Source organism: Melospiza melodia, chromosome 31 (genome assembly GCF_035770615.1).
Source record: "Melospiza melodia melodia isolate bMelMel2 chromosome 31, bMelMel2.pri, whole genome shotgun sequence".
NCBI lineage: Eukaryota > Metazoa > Chordata > Aves > Passeriformes > Passerellidae > Melospiza > Melospiza melodia.
In genome coordinates, this window is record NC_086224.1 from 1,241,014 (window position 1) to 1,257,330 (window position 16,317).

A 16,317-nucleotide genomic window follows, 5' to 3' on the forward strand; every position below is an offset into this window, starting at 1 on the left:
TGGGGTGAAAATTCCCCTCTGAACTTCTTTCGTCCAGGCACTTCCAAAGCCTGACCACCTTTCCCATGAGGAAATTCCTTCTCATGTCCATCCTGAACTTCTCCTGGAGGAATTTGGGGCCATTTCCTCTTGTCCTGGTGTCCCCTGGGAGCAGATTTTGATTCCACCTGGCTCCACTCTCCCATCAGGGAGTTTTGGGGTGAAAATTCCCCTCTGAACCTCCTTTCCTCCAGGCAGCTCCAAAGCCTGGCCACCTTTTATTCCTCCCGAAATTCCACCCTGACCCTCTCCTGGAGGAATTTGGGGAGAAGTGCCAGCACAGGGGGACAATAGATAATATATATCATAAAATAATAAATCAGCCTTCTGAAACATATAAATATTGTACATAGTTTTTAGTATAAAAATCTAACAGCACCCCAAGGGCTGGAAACAATCACCAGCTTTGTGTGAGGAGTTACTAAACCACAAGAGCTTGAGTAGAATGATCGTGAATTAATCACTGGGTGAAAATGTAGAATTTTGGGGTTTTTAGAATGGAGGTTCAGGAGGCAAGATGGAAGAATCTAAGTGTGTCCAGCCTTTCTCTTTCTTCTTCTTGGCCTCCATCTCCTGCCGTGATGTTGGCACTTTTGGGTTGGTTTAGAGTGGAAGCTCATTGTCTAACAGGTGATAGGTATTGGGAAATTATTGTAAATATTTTATACATAATTTTTAGTATAAAGACCTAACACCACCCTGGGGCCAGGCAGAGTGCCTGGAATTGTCTTGCTGGATGGACCTGAGGGGCAGGAGAACATTTTTTATAGATAAAACACATTTAAACAACCTTGAGACTGAGAAATGAAGACCTCCAACTCATTCCTCAAGCGCTCAGGCTGGGAAAAGAGATTTTTAAATCTTGGGGTCTTCAGTGATCCAAAAAGCCCTGAGAGAGCCCCCCTGAAGAGACCCTGAGGGGATAAAGGGGTGACCCTGCAGCTGGGCTGGTGTCCAGCCAGGCTGTGGGACAGGAAGGAAAGGCAGGTGCTGTTCCAGGATGGGTTATCAGCACCAGCATCTTCCTCAGGGCGGAGGAAGGCTCCACCCTGAGGCCACAAACCCCAGGCAGCAAAGCACCCCAGAGCAGAGATTTCACCAACAATAAGCCACAACTTTATTAACCGATAGAAATAGTACAAATTTTAAATTTAGCTGTATTTTACTCTTCTCTGAAACACCAAAAAAGGCTCCTCCCTCCGGCGGCTACATCGTCAGTTCCTGTGGGGAGAAATGGAGTCAGGAGGCAGCTCAGAGGCAGCAGCTGCACCCAGGGAACCCCCAAAAAAGCTGCTGCCCCCCCAGGACTCACCATTATCGCGTTTACAATGTCGTTACTGTTGTTCTTGAGGGCTCGCACGGCCTTGGCTCGCGACACGTTTGCCTGAGACATCACCAGCTCGATGTCCTTCACCTCCACGCCGGTTTCATCAACCTGAGAGAGAAACAGAGCTCAGGAATGGTGTGAGGGAGAAACAGAGACCAGGACTGGTGCCATTTTAGTTTTGAAGGAGAAACAGAGCCCAGGGTTGGTGTGAGGGAGAAACAGAGACCAGGACTGGAGCCACTGCAGGCTTGAAGGAGAAACAGAGCTCAGGAATGGTGTGAAGGAGAAACAGAGCCTAGGACTGGAGCCACTGCAGGCTTGAAGGAGAAAGAGAGCTCAGGAATGGTGTGAAGGAGAAACAAAGCCCAGGATTGGTGTGAAGGAGAAACAGAGCCCAGGACTGGTGTGAAGGAGAAACAGAGCCCAGGACTGGTGTGAAGGAGAAACAGAGACCAGGACTGGTGTGAAGGAGAAACAGAGACCAGGACTGGAGCGACTGCAGGCTTGAAGGAGAAACAGAGCTCAGGAATGGTGTGAAGGAGAAACAGAGCTCAGGATTGGTGCCATTGCAGGATTGAAGGAGAAACAGAGCTCAGAACTGGTGTGAAGGAGAAACAGAGCCCAGGATTGGAGCCATGTTAGGTCTGAAGGAGAAACAGAGCCCAGGACTGGTGTGAAGGAGAAACAGAGCTCAGGATTGGTGCCATTGCAGGATTGAAGGAGAAACAGAGCCCAGGACTGGTGCCATTTTAGGTTTGAAGCAGAAACAGAGCTCAGGATTGGTGCCATTCCAGGATGAAGCAGAAACAGAGCCCAGGATTGGTGCCATTCCAGGGTTGGGATTGGATTTGGAGCCAGGAGGTCAGGCCTGCATTGTTAACACCCCCCGTGCAGGACCTGGTGCTCTCCCTTTGATGGAGGAGAGGAATTTGTGGATTGACCATGTTGCAGACATCTTTTCATGAAAAATCCTTTCCCTAGGATTTTTGCTCCTGAGAAGCTGAGAGGCCTCCAGAACAAAATGTAAACATAGATTATCTGCTGCTGTGGAATGCAACGGGTAGATCTTTGATTAGCCCATGTTAGATGTTTGTAATTAATGGCCAATCACAGCCCAGCTGCCTTGGACAGAGAGCCCGAGCCACAAACCTTTGTTATAATTTTTTCCTATTCTATTCTTAGCCAGCCTTCTGATGAAATCCTTTCTTCTATTCTTTTAGTATAGTTTTAATGTAATATATATTATAAAACATATATTTTATAGCATATATTACATTTGATATATATATATCACATTATATATATCTTTATAGATATTCTAGATGTATAAAAGATATATTTTATAATATATATTATAATATAGAAATATATTATATGTATAATATTTATAATATATATTTTATAATATATATTACAGTATACGTCATATAAAATATCTATTATAAATATAATATATTTATAAAATATATAACATTATATTATAATACTGTATAATAGAATAATACACACAATTATATTAATGTATTACTATATTATATTATATCATATTATATATTATAATATACAATATTATAATATAACATAATACAACATAAACATAATATAACAGAATATAATATAATATAATATAATAATGTTATAACATTATATTAGATCATATTATATTGTATTGTACTATACTGTATTGTATTATATTATATTGTATTATATCATATCATGTTTTATGATATGATATCATATTATATCATATGATATATTATATAATATTATATATCTTATTATAATATAATATTATAATAAAATAGAATATATAATTACAATGATATATAAATATAAATATATTATATGTCTAAATATAAATATAAATATATATATGTAAAATATTATAAAATACATGCAGTTAGATCCTCATCTCTCCCCTCAACACAAGACCCCTGTCAACACAATCACATAACCCCACTGAGAGGCTGAGGAAGGCCTCACCTCCTCTTCCTCGCTCTCCTCCTGCACCGTGGGGGTCTGTGTGTTTTCCTGGATGTTGGACACGGGTTCTCCTTGCACTTTGAACTTTTCAGCAGCTGCCAGCTGAGCCTGCTGGGACAGGTCTTCGATCTGCAGGAGGGAAGAGAAGAAAAGGAGAAGTGATGCCAGTGCTGGGCAGTGCCAGCACATTCCCTGGCAGGTGGCAGGAAGGAGAACCCTGCCCTGCTGGCACCAGGGCGGGCTCACCTTGGCCTCTCCAAAGACAATGTAGGTGTCTGACGCCGGGCTCTTGTACACGTCTGGCTTTGTGATGACAAACAGGATGTTCTTGGATTTCCGGATGGTGACTCTGGTCACTCCTGTCACCTGGCGAAGGCCCAGCTTGGACATTGCCTGCAAAACACCAGGGAAAGGTCAGTGAGGGGAGGAGAGCTCTGGAGACAGCCCAGATGTGCCCAATCCTCTCTCCAGACTCCAGATCCAACATCTGCTGCACGGATCCACACGGGAACTGCCATGGAGCAGCACTCCAGGGCTGCCAGCTGGAGGGAACACCCCAATCCAGCACTGGTGAGATCCCCACAGTGATTTTGAGCCCTGGGGTTGCTCACCAGGTCTCCATTCTCAGCCTGTTGTCTCTGCCCAGTGAGGCGCAGGATGGCCTTGGGACAGCCCGCGCTCCAAAGCACGAGTGCATTCCTCAGATTTTTCATTCTTCAATATTGTGTATTATTTCTTATCTACAAAGTCGTCTCCCAGCCTGACAGAGGTCTGCCCAGCAAGACAGCCATGGGCACACTGACCTCCCACTGGGCAGTCGTCTATTTTTATACTAAAAACTACATATAAGATATTTACCTTTACCTTCCAGTACCTTTTACCCTTATTAACAAGTGCAGATTAAATATGAACCAATCCCAAAGTGCCAGCATCACCACCAAAGATGGATGACAAGAAGAAGAGAAGGACAAGACATGCCCTAATTCCTCCATCTTGTCTCCTAAAAACCCCCCTGTACCAAAATCCCAAAACCTGTGTTTTCACCCTGTGAATCAACAACTCCTTCACCACTTATCCCAAAGTGATTCTCTTGTCCTCATACAGGTGCCACATCCCGTGCAGGGTCAAAACCAACCACCAAGCACTTCTGGCAACATTCCAGGATTTCTGAGCCCCCCAGGAGTTATCTCGGCAACTCTGGACATCAGGAGTGATGTGCCGAGTTCCCACAGCCAGGGGGACAGCTGAGGCCTCCTCACCTTGCGAGCTTTCTTCTCGCTCCGGCTCTGTTTTGCTTTGCTGACGGGTTCTTCGTCTATTTCGGCTGCTGCCGCGAGCTGCAGGGAGGGGAAAACCATCAGTGACAATGCTGGGGTGACACCACAGGGACTCTGATCCACCACGTGCCACCAGGGACACCACCGTGCCACCTCCCTACCTGTGCCTGCTGCGTCGTGGCCTGTGTGGAGTCCTGCTCTTCAAGCTCTGGTACGGATTCATCGCTGTCAGACTCTGTGCCAGACCCTGCAGAGACACACAGCCCACCTCAGCCAGCTCCAGGGCACCAGTTTGGCACCAGTCAGCCCAGTGAGGCGCTGGATGGAGCACAGATGGCATTCTGTGCGCTCTGAATGCCACCAGCGGGGTGGCACGAGTGGGTTCTCAGCCTGGCCATGGTGGGAGCAGCATGGCAGAGCCCCACAGGCGCCCAGAAGCTCTGGAATGAATCCTGAGGGAGCTCCAGCCTGTGGCACCAGCATGAGGAGGAGATGGGTGGCACTTTCAGGGCGGTGAGGTGGGCAGTTCAGTGTGACAGTGCCTCTCCTGAGTCCCCTCAAAGCCACAGCACCAAGACCCCACTCACAGAGCCCCCAAGGCTGCTGCACATTCACTACAGGGATGATTTGGGATAACCCCAAACCCCTCCTCAGGGCACCTGAAGGCCACCAGGATGATCTGGGATTACCCCAAACCCTCTTCAGGATGATGTGGGATAACTCCAAGCCCCCCTCAGGGGACCTGAGGGTCACCAGGACAATCTGGGATAATCCCAAACCCCCCTCAGGGCCACCAGGATAATCCCAAACCCCCCTTAGGGGACCTGAGGGCCACCAGGATGATCTGGGATTACCCCAAACCCTCTTCAGGATGATGTGGGATAACTCCAAACCCCCCTCAGGGCCACCAGGATGATGTGGGATAGCCCCAGACCCCCCTCAGGGCCACCAGGATCATCTGGGATAATCCCAAACCCCCTCAGGGCCACCAGGATAAACCCAAGCCCCCCTTAGGGGACCTGAGGGCCACCAGGATGATCTGGGATAACTCCAGACCCCCCTCAGGGCCACCAGGATGATCTGGGATAACTCCAAACCCCCCTCAGGGCCACCAGGATGATGTGGGATAGCCCCAGACCCCCCTCAGGGCCACCAGGATCATCTGGGATAACTCCAAACCCCCTCAGGGCCACCAGGATAATCCCAAACCCCCCTTAGGGGACCTGAGGGCCACCAGGATGATCCGGGATTACCCCAAACCCTCTTCAGGATGATGTGGGATAACTCCAAGCCCCCCTCAGGGGACCTGAGGGCCACCGGGATGATGTGGGATAACTCCAAACCCCCCTCAGGGCCACCAGGATGATCTGGGATAACCCCAAACCCCCCTAGGATGATCGGGGATAACCCCAAACCCCCCTTCAGGTGACCTGAGGGCCACCAGCTGCAGTTGTGACCCACAGCACTGACCACACCAGTTACTGAAGCACAGCTGGGTGTCCCCGACCTCGGAGGACACCTGGAGGTGACCCTGATGCTCCTGTGCAGCCATTACCTGCACTCAGCCCTCATGGCACACACAGGAACCTTGGCAAACCTCTGTGCACGTGTCCAGGTGGGTGTGCCAACACTTCAGGCATAGCGTGGGGACATCCCAGTTTGCCACCACACACAGCAGTGCCAGGCAGGTGGCATCTCCTCAGTGTGAAGCCAGCTCAGATTATCTCGTTTTTGCAGTGCCCATGCCACAAACAAACCACAAAACACCCCACCAACCAGCACGCCGTGCTCCGTGCCCGAGGACACGCGTTAGTGACCGCTGGCACCGCCGTGCCCGCCGTTAGTACCCCGCGGGCATCGCCCACTGACACTCCATGCACACACAATACCCTTGTCATTCTTGAGGACGGGCTGTGGTGCCAGCACCCCCGTGGCAGGGGACAGCTCCAGCAGCACGGGTGGCTCTGGGGGGAGCAGAGGTGGCAGCTCCTCGTCATCGTCACCGGGCGCGGCTTTCGAGGGGGGCTTGCCCACCACCTTGGCATTGCTGGGGGGCTGCTGCTGCTGCTTCTTGGCGGGGCTGGGGGGCTTTGGGGGGGCACCAGGAGCTGGGGCAGGAGGTGGGGTGGGGGCTGCTGGGGTTGGAGTGGCTTTGGAGGGGCTTTTTGGGGGGGCCTTGGCTGCAGCGGGGTTGGTTGGAGGGGGAGTGGCTTTGGCAGGGCTTTTTGGGGGTGCCTTGGCCTCTGTGGGGCTTTTTTGGGGTGCCTTGGCCTCTGTGGGGCTTTTTTGGGGTGCCTTAACCTCAGTGGGGCTTTTTTGGGGTGCCTTGGCCTCAGTGGGGCCTTTTGGAGGTGCTTTAGCCTCAGTGGAGCTTTTCTGGGGTGCCTTAGCCTCAGTGGGGCTCTTTGGGGGTGCCCTGGCCTCAGTGGGGCTTTTTGGGGGTGCTTTTGCCTCAGCAGGGGTAGATGGAGCTGGGGTTGCTTTGAGAGGGCTCTTTGGGGGTGCCTTGTCCTCAGGAGAGGCTGGGGTGGCTTTGGCAGGGCTTTTTGGGGGTGCCTTGGCCTCAGCAGGGCTTTTTGGGGATCCTTTGGCTGCAGCAGGGGCAGCTGGAGCTGGGGTGCCTTTGGCAGGGCTTTTTGGGGGTGTTTTGTCCTCAGGAGAAGCTGCTGGAGGTGGGGTGCCTTTGGCAGGGCTCTTTGGGGGTGCCTTGGCCTCAGTGGGGCTTTTTGGGGGTGCTTTGGCCTCAGGAGAGGCTGGTGGAGCTGGGGTGGCCTTGGCAGGGCTTTTTGGGGGTGCCTTGGCCTCACTGGGGCTTTTTGGGGGTGCCTTGGCCTCAGTGGGGCTCTTTGGGGGTGCCTTGGCCTCAGCAGGAGCAGCTGAAGGTGCTGGAGCCACAGGAGAGGATAGGGCAGGGACAGAGCTGCTGCTCTTGGGAGGTTTTTTGGATGCTCCAGGGGAAGCTGGAGCTGGGGGGGCTTTGGCAGGGCTTTTTGGGGGTGCCTTGGCCTCAGTGGGGCTTTTTGGGGGTGCCTTGGCCTCAGGAGAGGCTGGGGTGGTTTTGCCAGGGCTCTTTGGGGGTGTTTTGTCCTCAGGAGAGGCTGCTGGAGCAGGAGTGGCTTTCACAGGGCTCTTTGGGGGTGCCTTGTCCTCAGTGGGGCTTTTTGGGGGTGCCTTGGCCTCAGGAGAGGCTGGTGGAGCTGGGCTGGCTTTGACAGGACTTTTTGGGGGTGTTTTGTCTTCAGTGGGGGTGGCTTTGGCAGGGCTCTTTGGGGGTGTTTTGGCAGCTGGAGCTGGAGGAGCTGCAGGAGCTGGGGTGGCAGGGGAAGGGGTGGCAGGGGAAGGGGTGGCAGGGGATGGGGTGGCAGGGGAAGGGGTGGCAGGGGAAGGGGTGGCAGGGGATGGGGTGGCAGGGGAAGGGGTGGCAGGAGCTGGGGTGGCAGGGGATGGGGTGGCAGGGGATGGGGTGGCAGGGGAAGGGCTGGCACCACCAGGACTCTTGGCAGCACTTTTGGCTGCAGGTGGGGTGGCTGGAGCTGGGCTGGGAGGAGCTGGAGCAGCAGCTGAGGCAGCAACAGAGCCCTTGGTGGCATCTTTGGCTGAAGGAGGGGTGGCTGGAGGTGCCAAGGGTGGTGTGACAGGGACAGAGGGGACAGCTGGGGCAGTGGTCGGGCTCCCAGGAGCTGGTTGGGCCACTGGAGGGGTGGCTGGAGCCACCATGGGTGGTGTGACAGGGACAGCAGGAGATGGTTTGGCCACAGGAGGGGTGGCTGGAGGTGCCAGGGGTGGTGTGACAGGGACAGAGGTGGCAGCTGGGGCAGTGGTCGGGCTCCCAGGAGCTGCTTTGGCCACTGGAGGAGTTGCCAAAGGTGCCAGGGGTGGTGTGACAGGAGGAGAAGGGGCAGCAGCTGGACTTGGAGGAGCTGCTTTGGCCACTGGAGGGGCAGCTGGAGCCACCACGGGCGGTGTCACCGGGGCAGAGGGGACAGCAACTGGACTTGGAGGAGCTGCTTTGGCTGCAGGAGCCACCATGGCTGGTGTGACAGGGGCACCAGGAGATGTTTTAGCCACAGGAGGGGTGGCTGGAGGTGCCATGGGAGGTGTGACAGGGACAGAGGGGACAGCAGGCGCTGCTGCTGGCAGCACTGGGCTGGCTGGAGACCCTGGGACAGAGGTGGCAGCTCCCAGAGCAGGTGGGGACAGGGCAGGTGGCACAGGAGCTGCTCGAGGTGCCATGGGAGAGGCCTTGGCAGCAGAAGGAGCAACTGGGAGCAATGGTGGCACTGGGGAGCCAGGGGCTGAGCCAGGGGACATGCCAGCTGGCAGCAGAGGGATGGGAGGTGACAAAGGAGCTTTGGGGGCAGCCAGGAACACGGGGGGAGAGATGGCACCCACCAGGGCTGGAGCAGCAGGAACTGCAGGAGAAACGGGGGCTGTGGGATGTGGGGGTGACCCTGGGCTCTGGGGGGACACTGCCACCAAACTGGGGGGCACTGCTGGGGGAGATGCCAGAAGGGGACGGGATGGGGGAGGCAGGAGAGGGGGAGGAAGAGGAGCTGGGGCTGCTCCAGAGGCTGAAGCAGGAGCAGATTTCATGGCAGAGCTGAGAGCAGCTGGCAGAGCACTGGGGCTCACTGTGGGGACAGCAGGAGCCACTGTCACTGCAGCAGCAGCAGCAGCCAGGCCAGGTGACACAGGTGACACAGGGGACACAGGGGACACTGGGGCAGAGCCTGGAGACCCTGGGGCTGCAAACACCACGGGGCCCTGAGGAGCTGCAGGAGGGGCAGCGGTGGCCGTGCCCAGCAGAGCTGGGGCAGGGGGCTGGGGGGGCACAGAGAACACGGGGATGGCAGCAGCTGGCACCACGGGGGGGGACACAGGGCCTGGGGGGCCCTGCAGGGCCTGGGCAGATGGAGATGGAGTCAGAGGTGGGGAATGAGCAGCATGGAGAAGAGCTGAGGGAGAGAAACACAGCGAGAGCAGAAATGAGAGCAGGGACACGAGGAGGGGGCACGCAGCCAGCCTGGCATTCCTCTGGCTCCTGGCCCAGCGGGCACTGCCAGGCTCAGCACGGAGCAGGACGTTCATCCCCTTCTAGAACAGAATTTCCTGAGAGCCCTCAATGGCAGGAGGCACCACCAGGAATGCAGAAATCCAGCTCTGCCCAACCAAAGGGGTGTCACAACACCTGAGGAGCCCCAGAAATCTGTCAGGACACCCAGGGCTGCTCACCAGCCTGGGGACACAAAGACCCACCTGAGAAGAGGAAGGGTAAGTCAAATATAACCCCAAAAAATAAATATAGAAATAAATAAAATATCAAAATAAATATAATATAATTCCACTGACATGTGGAGAGTGCTCTGGGAGCCCCCTCCTTTCAACAATGACAGTCCCCCTTGGGGTGCAGGGGGAATAAAAATGCACCCAAAAAGAGGAAGACAAAGTCAAATATAAGCCAAAAATGAAATATATAAATAAATAAAATAAAAATAAAAATAATATAAAATAATATAATATAATATAATATGATATGATATAATATGATACGATATAATATGATACGATATGATATGATATGATACGATATAATATAATATAATATAATATAATATAATATAATATAATATAATATAATATAATATAATATAATATAATATAATATAATATAATATAATATAATATAATATAATATAATATAATATAATATAATATAATATAATATAATATAATTCCACTGACATGTGGAGAGTGCTCTGGGAGCCCCCTCCTTTCAACCAGGGGGACAATGACAGTCCCCCTTGGGCTGCAGGGGGAATAAAAACCCACCAAAAAACAGGAAGGGAAAGTCAAATATAACCCCCAAAAAATACATCTATAAATAAAGAAAATATAAAAATAATATAATTCCACTGACATATGGAGAGTGCTCCCTCCAACCAGAGAGGGCACAATGACATGGGGGTGGTGGGGCCAAGCCTTGGGCTGCAGGGGGAATAAAAACCCACCAAAAAAACAGGAAGGGAAAGTCAAATATAACCCCAAAAAATAAATATAGGAATAAATAAAATATCAAGATAAATATAATATCATTCCACTGACATGTGGAATTACTCCTGACATTCCCAACAAAATTCCCAATGCCAGCAGCAATCAAAGGGCACAGTTTAGTGAGGAGGCCATGCCAGGGCTGAGCCTGGAGAGAGCCCTGACACTCCTGACAGAACTCCCAGTGAAATTCCCAATGCCAGCAGCAATCAAAGGGCACCATTTAGTGAAAAGGCCATGAAAAGGATTCAGCTCCCAGCTCCTGAAGGCCTGCAGAGCCCTGACATTGCCAGTGAAATTCCCAAACCTAATCAGCAACCAAGGGGCACCATTTAGTGAAGAGGCCAGGAGAGGATTCAGCTTCCAGCTCCTGAACCAGAGCTGAGAGCCTGGAGAGAGAATTTAATTCCCAATTAAATTCCCAACAAAATTCCCAATGCCAGCAGCAATCAAAGGGCACAGTTTAGTGAAGAGGCCATGCCAGGGCTGAGCCTGGAGAGAGCCCTGACACTCCTGAGAGAGCTCCCAATGAAATTCCCAATGCCAGCAGCAATCAAGGGGCACTGTTGAGGCCATGAGAGGGTTCAGCTCCCAGTCCTGAGAGCCTGGAGAGAGCCCTGACATTCCCAATTAAATTCCCAACAAAATTCCCAGTGCCAAGCAGCAAATCAAGGGGCACTGTTCATGCCCATGAAAGGGTTCAGCTCCCAGTCCTGAGAGCCCTGACACTCCTGACAAAATTCCCAATGAAATTCCCAGTGCCAGCAGCAATCAAGGGGCACCATTTAGTGAAGGGACCATGAGAGGGTTCAGCTCTCAGCTCCTGAGGGGCCCTGACATTCCCAGAGTGATTCCCAGCAGCCAGAGGAGCTCCAAGGGAGGGCAGAGCCCAGCAGAGCTGGGCAGGGCAGGGCTGGTCCAACCAGCAGAACCAGCCCGGGCACGGCGCCGCCCTGGGGAGCTGCAGAGCCCAGAGCCAGCCCTGTGCCATGGATCCTGTCCCTGTGCCACCCTGTGCCCAGCCCTGTGCCATGGATCCTGTCCCTGTGCCACCTTGGGACCAGCCCTGTGCCATGGATCCTGTCCCTGTGCCACCTTGGGACCAGCCCTGTGCCATGGATCCTGTCCCTGTGCCACCCTGTGCCATGGATCCTGTCCCTGTGCCCAGCCCAGAGCCAGCCCTCTGCCATGGATCCTGTCCCTGTGCCACCCTGTGCCATGGATCCTGTCCCTGTGCCACAGATCCTGTCCCTGTGTCACCCTGTGCCCAGCCCTGTGCCATGGATCCTGTCCCTGTGCCACCCTGTGCCATGGATCCTGTCCCTGTGCCACCCTGTGCCCAGCCCAGAGCCAGCCCTGTGCCATGGATCCTGTCCCTGTGCCACCCTGTGCCATGGATCCTGTCCCTGTGCCACCCTGTGCCCAGCCCAGAGCCAGCCCTGTGCCATGGATCCTGTCCCTGTGCCACCCTGTGCCATGGATCCTGTCCCTGTGCCACCCTGTGCCATGGATCCTGTCCCTGCCAGGTGCTGTGTCCCTGTCCCACCCTGGCATCAGTGTCACAGTCGTGTCCTGGTCTCTCTGTCACCTCTTGCAGTGCCACATGCAGGGAATGCCATCCCTGTCCCTGCGCCAGGAATGGGGCGCTGCCAATGCCCCATTTTACCCCTTTTTTACCCCAAATCAGGGCAGCCCGGAGCTGGACAGCAGTGCCAGGACATTTCCTGCTCCAAGGAACGTTCTGGTGCCTCCCAAAGGCACAGAACGTGCAGAGCCACCTCTTCCAGAACAATCTTTTACTCCTGTCTGCTCTCCCTGTTCCTTCTGAGCACATTCCTGATGAACACAATCATTCCTGATGAACACAATTATTCCTGATGAACACAATTATTCCTGATGAACACAATCATTCCTGATGAACACAATCATTCCTGCTTCACCTCCCCAACCTCACCTTTGCTTGGTTCCTTCTCAAACATCCCAAGCTAAAAGATTCCCCCAAACCAAAAGATTTCTGCCCAGAATCCCTCGGGATCAGCATGGACCAGCCCCACATCTCTATAAAGTTTTTCCAAGGAAAAAGATGAAAATCCAAGGAGGAATCCCGAGGAAGGAATCTCAAAATCAGGGGATCTGGGGATCCCAAAATCCTGCCTGAGGAATCCCAAGGAAGGAATCTCAAATAAAGGGATTTGGGAATCCCAAAATCCTGCCTGAGGAATCCCAAGGAAGGAATCTCAAATAAAGGGATTTGGGAATCCCAAAATCCTGCCTGAGGAATCCCAAGGAAGGAATCTCAAATAAAGGGATTTGGGAATCCCAAAATCCTGCCTGAGGAATCCCAAAATCCTGCCTGAGGAATCCCAAAATCCTGCCTGAGGAATCCCAAAATCCTGCCTGAGGAATCCCAAGGAAGGAATCTCAAATAAAGGGATTTGGGAATCCCAAAATCCTGCCTGAGGAATCCCAGGAGCAGCAGAATTTTGGGAGCTGTCAGCTGAAAACGACAGGAGGGGCCCCAAAAAGGAATTCCAGCCATGCTGGGAGGGATAAGGGGCTCAGCAGCTCCTGGGAATTTTCAGTGCAGCTGTCACAGCAAGAGCCATCACTCAGCTCCCTCCTTGTGTCCCCTCTCTGTCACCAAACCTCTGTGGTGGTCCCACGATGGGACAGATACCAAATCCTATGAGGAACCCCCAAATCTGACAAGAGAGATGTTCAAAATTCAGTGTGACACCCTCAAATCCAATGGGGCAGACCCCTAAAGCCAAAGGGACAAACTCCAAACCCCAAGGGACAGATACACAAAATTCAGTGAGGAAACCCCAGATCCAATGGGACAGGCCCCCAAATCTAACAGGACAAACCCCCAAATCCAACAGGACAGACCTCCAAAATTCAATGGATGACCCCCAAATCCAGAGGGACAGATCTGCAAAATTCAATGAAAGACCCCAAATCCAACCAGGCAGAATCCCCAAATCAAGGGGGACAGAATCCCCAAATCCAACAGGACAGGACCCCAAATCCAACAGGACAGGACCCCAAATCCTATGGAACAGAATTTCCAAATCCAGGGGGACAGAATCCCCAAATCCAGGGGGACAGAATCCCCAAATCCAACAGGACAGGACCCCAAATCCTATGGATCAGAATTTCCAAATCAAGGGGGACAGAATCCCCAAATCCAACAGGACAGACCCCCAAAATTCAATGGACGACCCCCAAATCCAGAGGGACAGATCTGCAAAATTCAATGAAAGACCCCAAATCCTATGGAACAGAATTTCCAAATCCAGGGGGACAGAATCCCCAAATCCAACAAGACAGGACCCCAAATCCAACAGGACAAGACCCCAAATCCTATGGATCAGAATTTCCAAATCAAGGGGGACAGAATCCCCAAATCCAACAGGGCAGGACCCCAAATCCAACTGGGCAGAATCCCCAAATCAAGGGGGACAGAATCCCCAAATCCAACAGGACAGGACCCCAAATCCAACAGGGCAGGACCCCAAATCCAACAGGGCAGGACCCCAAATCCTATGGAACAGAATTTCCAAATCCAGGGGGACAGAATCCCCAAATCCAGGGGGACAGAATCCCCAAATCCAGGGGGACAGAATCCCCAAATCCAGGGGGACAGAATCCCCAAATCCTATGGATCAGAATTTCCAAATCAAGGGGGACAGAATCCCCAAATCCTATGGAACAGAATCCCCAAATCCTATGGAACAGAATCCCCAAATCCTATGGAACAGAATCCCCAAATCCAGGGGGACAGAATCCCCAAATCCAACAGGACAGGCTCTGAAACCCGGTGGGACAGGACCCCCAATCCCATAGGACAGGACCCCAAATCCAACGGGACAGGAGCCCAAATCCAACGGGACAGAATCCCCAAATCCAGAGGGACAGGACCCCAAATCCCACTGGACAGAATCCCCAAATCCAAAAGGACAAGACCCCAAACGCAACCCCCCGACCCAGCCACGGCCGCTGCTCTCCTCTCCTCTCCCACCCAAACCGAGCTCGGACCATCCCCGGTGCCGCTCCCGCGACTTTGGGACACGAGGAGTCCCCGCTCCCGTTCCCCCGGTCCCGTTCCCCGCGTGCTCCGGCACAGAACCGGCCCGGTTTGTTTTGTTCACAGCGATACCACGGCACGGACACCCCAAAACCCCCGCGGGGGACGTGACAAGGCTCAAACCGGGGTCACACAACCCCCGGGACCACCGGGTCCCGGTGGAGCCTATCGGGGAAAGCGTAGCTTCCCCCTAAACCGGCTGGGGATCCCGGGAATCGCCCCCAAAACCATCCCAGGAATCACTCCCAAAAACGGCTCGGGAATCACCCCCAAAACCGGCCCGGTATCCCCGGGAATCAGCCCCAAAACCACCCCGGGAATCAGCCTCAAAACCGGCTCGGGAACCCGGGAATCACCCTCAAAACCACCCCGGGAATCGCCCCCAAAACCGGCCCAGGATCCCGGGAATAACCCCCAAAACCACCCCGGGGCACCCCCCGGTCTCACCTGTCTCCGCCTGCGGCTGCGGCAGCTCCTGCTCCGTGGCCGGGACGGTTTCTGTGGCTTCGCCGGGCATTTCTACGGGAATGGATAAACCGACAGGACCGGGCTCGCCGGGGCTCCGGTACAGCCCCGGGGCCACCACCGGGAATTTGTCCTTCCCACCCCGTTCGGACACCGCGAGCTTCCCTCTACCGGGAAAATCTACCGAGACAGCTCGGCCGCACAGGCAGAGCCCGATCCCAATCCCGATCCGGGTCCCGGTGCCGGTCTCGGTGCCGGGCCTAGGCCGCCTCCTCCCCGCCGCCCCCTCTGCCCTGCCCGGCGCTCCCACGACCCCATCGATGGCCTCAACCGGCTCCTCCCCGCCACCCGCTCATCCCGCTAGCGGCGAGCGGCGCCCCGAGCGGCGGATGGCAGTGGATGGCGGCGGATGGCGGCGCGGGACTCACTGTGCGGGGAGCGGGGCCCAAGATGGCGGCGGAAAGAGACCGAGAGGGCAGCGCGACTTCCGGGAGCGCGACTTCCGGGGCAGGGGGAGAGCCCCGGGAACAACGGTCCGGTCCGGTCCCCGCGGCCGCGCTGCGGAGTTCCGGGATCTGTTCGGGCCCCACCGTGAGGGCGGGGAGACCCCGGGAGGGGTTGGGGTCCTCTGGGGGGGGGGGGGGGTGTCCAGGTGGGATCAGGGAGTCAGGGCTGGGTTAGGGGGTCCTGGCAGGGTTATGGGGTCAGGACAGGTGGTTCAGGCAGGTTTAGGGGGTCCAGGCAGGATCCAGGTGGGGTCATGGGGTCCAGACAGGGTTATGGGGTCAGGACAGGTTTAGGGGGTCAGACAAGGGGTCCAGGCAGATTTAGGGGGTCAGGGCCGGGTTATGGGGTCAGGGTAGGGGGTCCCAGCAGGTTTAGGGGGTCCAGGCAGGATTATGGCGTCACACAGGGGGTCCAGGTGGAATTAGAGGGTCAGGACAGGTTTAGGGGGTCAGGACAGGTTTAGGGGGTCAGGACATGGTTATGGGGTCCAGGCAGGGCTATGTGGTCAGGACAGGTGGTCCAGGCAGGCTTAGGGAGTCCAGGCAGGGTTATAGGGTCAGGGTAGGGGGTCCCAGCAGGTTTAG

At 54.0% G+C, this 16,317-nt stretch overlaps 1 protein-coding gene across 2 annotated transcripts; it reads right to left on the bottom strand.

Moving 5' to 3' along the window:
• Positions 1-1,132: 1,132 nt before the first annotated feature.
• Positions 1,133-15,778, bottom strand: NACA (nascent polypeptide associated complex subunit alpha). Of its 2 annotated transcripts, XM_063179369.1 has the most exons (9): positions 15,655-15,778; positions 15,209-15,280; positions 6,516-9,581; positions 4,788-4,873; positions 4,609-4,686; positions 3,596-3,742; positions 3,350-3,478; positions 1,352-1,474; positions 1,133-1,260 (listed from the first exon to the last, which is right to left on the bottom strand). In XM_063179369.1, the coding sequence occupies exons 2-9, from the start codon at positions 15,276-15,278 to the stop codon at positions 1,246-1,248; spliced, it is 3,714 nt and encodes a 1,237-aa protein (XP_063035439.1). In that variant the 5' UTR covers positions 15,279-15,280; positions 15,655-15,778; the 3' UTR covers positions 1,133-1,245. The 2 variants fall into 2 exon arrangements, with proteins under 2 accessions (XP_063035439.1, XP_063035440.1); XM_063179370.1 differs by lacking the exon at positions 6,516-9,581 and having other exon boundaries at positions 15,655-15,729.
• Positions 15,779-16,317: the final 539 nt, after the last annotated feature.